At 37.6% G+C, this 4,937-nt stretch overlaps 1 protein-coding gene across 1 annotated transcript; it reads left to right on the plus strand.

The window, feature by feature from the left end:
* Positions 1–177: 177 nt before the first annotated feature.
* On the plus strand, positions 178–2,848 carry LOC133334300 (acyl-CoA synthetase short-chain family member 3, mitochondrial-like). Its single transcript, XM_061542591.1, has 3 exons — positions 178–514; positions 2,114–2,259; positions 2,333–2,848. The coding sequence occupies exons 1-3, from the start codon at positions 178–180 to the stop codon at positions 2,846–2,848; spliced, it is 999 nt and encodes a 332-aa protein (XP_061398575.1).
* Positions 2,849–4,937: the final 2,089 nt, after the last annotated feature.

The following is a 4,937-nucleotide window of genomic DNA, read 5'->3' on the forward strand; positions in this document are numbered from 1 at the left end:
GGACACGTTGGGCGCCATATTTGTTGCTTAAATATTTTAGAATAATGATGCAACAATTGATATAAGGATACAAGATTTTTAATCAATACTTCATTTTGGATGTCAAATCTTCCTTTAATTGGGCGCCATATTAGAAACCACTCCTAACTTGTTGAACCTTTACACAATTAATAAAAAATGTTTTTTTTTTCTTTTTATTCCAGCATCATTGATCAACATAAAGTCACCTCCCTATTTTCGGTACCCACTTCATTTCGTGTCCTGCGACGTGTCGATCCCGATTGTGTATATGGTCGTAAATATTCACTGGAATCGTTACGTTCCATTTTTGTTGCCGGTGAACATTGTGATTTGGAAACGAAGTCGTGGATTGAGACAACCTTTAAGGTACCGGTTTTGAATAATTGGTGGCAAACAGAAACCGGATCGGCGATAACGGCTACATGTTTGGGTTTCAATCAACGTCTTGATACACCAGCATTTACAACCGGTTTGCCATTTATTGGCTATAATAGTAAGTGGAATATTTGTAAGAAAAAAAACATACATAACGTTGGGCGCCATAATTTTTTGTGGAAAATTCTTAAAAAAGATTCCTATGCGCGTCGGTCTTGTACGAAGCTCTTCCAATCTAAAAGTCCGTTTCCGAGATTTTGTCTTCCACTTGATCTTTCCATCGAATTCGTGATCTTCCCCTTCTGTGTGAACTATCAGATGGTTCGCTTTTATATGCCTTTTGAGCAGGGGTATCCTCATCCATTCGCACAACATGGTCTAGCCCCCGTGGTCGCTGCAGCTCGATATGACTGACTATGTAGATGTCCGAGAATAGATGGTACAACTCATGGTTCATTCGACGACGATATTCACCGTCAACGCAGGTTTGGGGATAGGTCTTCTGGAGAATTTTTTTCTCACACACTCCAAGATCCATATAAAAGCACGGGTAATATCAGCATCTTGTAGGTTGTATGTTTGGTCTGGCTAGAGGTGGCCTTGCTTTTGAGTTGCTTACTGAGACCATAGTAGCATCTGTTGGCCAATGCTATTCTCCTTCAGATTTCAAAGCTGATTAGTTTTGTTTATGGCGGTATCGTGGTATATAGAATCGTTCACTACATCGAAGCTGTAGTTTTCAAGTTCCACAGTTGGTCTGAGTCTACTGGACGTCATTTATTGCCAGACCCACTTTAGCAGACTCCTTCTAAATTCGTTCAAAGGTGGCTGTTACTGATCGCAATGTTCGACCCATTATGTCGATGTCGTCGGCGTAGGCGAGTAACATTTGTGGTTTGGCGTACAGAGTGTCATTTCTATTATCATTTGCATTTCGTATGACCAGCAGGATGTTAAACAGGTCACACGACAAAATGTCTCCTTGTCTGAATCATCGTTCGGTATTGAAAGGCTCCGAGAGGTCCTTTCCGATTTTAACTGCTGACCTGGTGCCAATTAAAGTTATGCTGTATAGACGTATTAATTTTGCAGGAATGCCGAATAGGTGAAATGTTTCGATGTGTTTTTCGTGGGTCTTGTAAAGGATCTGGCGCAGAGTGAAAATCTGGTCGATTGTGGATTTGATAGGCCTGACAACGCATTAATTTTCCAGGAATGCCGAACGCAGACATGTAGGCTTTAAAAACCTCTGAACGGTTAGGGCTGTCGAATGGTTTTGATAATCGACGAATAGGTGTAATGTGTCGATGTGTTTTTCGTGGGTCTTTTTCAGGATCTGGCGCTAGGTGAAAATCTGGTCAATGGTGTATTTACCAGGCCCGAAGCCGCATTGGTATGGTCCAATAATTTCATTGACCATTGGCTTCAGTAGTTCACATAGCCTGCTGGATGGCACTTTATATGCGATGGGAAGGAAACCAATTCCTCTATAGTTGGCACATATTATCTCAGCTCACGTTTTTTCACTATTTCTGGCCCAAAATATCAAAATCCCTAATAATTTAAAGTATTGAGATTATATAAAGTTCCGCCCGATCGTACTAAACGCATCATGGTTCCCCTATTATTAACATTCCTAGGCAACCATGATTTCATATAGTGGCGCCCAACGTAAATATTAGTATTTCTCTGATTAATAAATTTCTTTTATTTTCAGTTAAAGTGGTGCATACCGATGGCTCGGAATGTGAACCCATGGAATTAGGAAGAATTGTAATTAAATTACCCCTGCCTCCGGGTAATATGTCCACACTCTACGAGAATGATGAACTTTTCAAAAAACTTTATTTCACTAAATATCCGGTAAGTAATTGATATTTGATTCATATTTTATTTGAGTTCCCAAAATTCGGACTTCTCTTTTTTTATTTTCAAGGGTTACTATGACACCATGGATGCCGGCTATAAAGATGAAAATGGTTATATCTTTGTCACAGCCCGGGCCGATGATATCATCAATGTTGCCGGACATCGCATATCGACACTGGCCCTAGAAGATGCTGTTCTGCGACATAACGATGTGGTGGATGTTGCCGTTTTTGGTGTACCCGAACCGACAAAGGGCCAGGTGCCAATGTGCCTCTATGTACCGCGAGAAAATTGCTCAAAAACACCGGCTAAGCTGTCGGCAGAAATTATACAAAAAATACGTGAAATTGTTGGACCCATAGCATCGTTTCGTTTGGTCGCCCCCGTTAAGGCATTGCCACGCACCCGATCGGGCAAGACAATGCGTAAAGCTATGGCAGATTTTGCGAAAAATGAGCTGGTCGTGTTGCCGGCAACAATTGAAGATCCCAGTGTTTTCATTGACATACGACGGGCTCTGCAATGTTTGGGTTATGCCATGAATACGCCCTGCCCAGTGGTGGCGGCGGTAAATAAAAAATAGTGAAAATTTCATACAGGGACAAATTTACACATTGTGTCATTCATTCTTAAACTAAATATGTATTCTATAAGTAGAAAGTAACAGTAACGACGACGACGAAGCAATCAAATAAACAATTAATTAACATTTTAATCGATTATTTTTACATAACAATTTTTTTCAATTTTTCTTCGGCATAGGCGAACAGTTCCAATGTATTTGAATGTTAGGCGGCATAGTTTGAACGGAACTGTATGACAAACTATCTGCATACGTCAAAAATCGATGTGTAGAATATTCCACACACACCCATTACACAAGTAGTTCTCTACTCACAACCCTCCCTTCCCGCTCGAGTTTAACATTGCTTGCATATTGGAATCTAATAGGAAAAAAAATTGAAACAAAATTGCAAAGCAATTTATTTATTCAAATTTTATGCAAATAATACCACAGTGTTTATATGGCTAGTCGATATTTCTTTTTTCGTAGACAAAATTTTAATTTTTAGTGATTTTGTGTAATGTTGTCACCACTCACCATAGTCCAAAAAATATATATGTACATGTCAATGTAATTGACTTTGGAATAAATGTTGTTGTAGATCATTTAATTTTAAAACATTATTTATAAATAAAACATATGTAATTATTTCAATAATGAAAGTTCAATAAAAAGAAATATGTTAATTAAATAACAACAAATATAGCGAAGTTTTGACGCAAACAATTTCCTATGGCTAGCTTATGTTGAAAAGAAGGGTGGTTTACTCCAACATATTTTCAAGGTTTTGTTGTGTGCCCTACAAAGGAAAATGTTAGAAGATATATCTTGAAATTGGCTCTCGTATACTTCTAGAAATTATGTGTTCTTAGTGCAGTTTTTCCCATTCACACCATCTCATGTCATTTCCTTCAAATTGGGTTCGAAGGTTTGCTAAAGCCGGGCAGTGGCGTAGAAACTGTTCCAAAGTCCCGTTGTTGTTGACGCACTTACTTACTTACTTAGGTAGCTTGTGGCAGAACATTTGTTCCATAAGCCGAACTTAAAAAATATTTTTTAGGCGCGTCGATCTTGTCATCGTCATCCACTTGATATTTCCATCGAATTCGTGACCTTCCCCTTCTACGTGAACCAGTTGGCTCGCTTTTATATACTACTAGCAAAATGCCCGCTACTTTGTATGCGGAAAGTGAATAAAAAAATAATATTTCATATTAAAGTCCTGAATACTTTATAATTTGTTGTACTATAGTTTTGAATTTCAACTCTATTCATACATCTAATATCATGTTTATTATCATTTAGTACTCTTTATACACATAAACACTATTTTGCGAAAAATCGTTCCTATTTCCATTACACTGATTAAAAATAAATCAGAATTCCAATTATATATTTACATACAGGTTCCACATTTAGTTCCATTTAGCACTTTTCGAACACATAAGTACACATTTTCAAGACTACCTCCAAACCATCACCACCACTAAATTTAGTACCACTTAGTACCTAAAGCCCTTTGGTCCTTCTAAATTTAGTACAAAAAAACCCTTTGGTACTTCTTTCTAACTCTCCGTCAATGACCCACATTTCAAATGTTAGGTTTCCAGATCTCTCCGTTACCCAAATCCAAATTTTGTGCATTTGCTATTCTATTTACTATTCGTACACATAAATTCTATCTGTTCACCAACATCCAAATCGTACCGAATTTAGAACAGTTTATTACCTTTCGTAGACGTAAGTACGAGTTTCTAAAACTTCCTTCATTCCACATATTGAATGAGTTCGAATTTCCAACCCTGTCTCAATCCTGTACTCTAAAAGGTCGTTTACATTAAACCGGATTTGGTTAACCCAGTGGGTTTAAGTTTTCAATTGCTTTGAATATATGCCAAATAAAACCTCATAAAGTAGGTTAACCCGGTAAAAAGTTCTAATGTAAATGCCGTATAACAGTAATATTATTTTTAAATATAAGTTTTCCATCTCTATCCTAAGTTTCCATCTCTATCCTCTAAACTACCTGAAGCATACACTCCAACAGTCATTTTAATTCTCAATTTGAAGACTCCAGCTCTATCCGTTCACCTAAATCCAACTAGCA

This window comes from Musca vetustissima, unplaced genomic scaffold, assembly GCF_032173495.1.
Source record: "Musca vetustissima isolate MV318-11 ecotype Yass unplaced genomic scaffold, APGP_CSIRO_Mvet_v1 utg107989, whole genome shotgun sequence".
In the NCBI taxonomy this organism is placed as follows: domain Eukaryota; kingdom Metazoa; phylum Arthropoda; class Insecta; order Diptera; family Muscidae; genus Musca; species Musca vetustissima.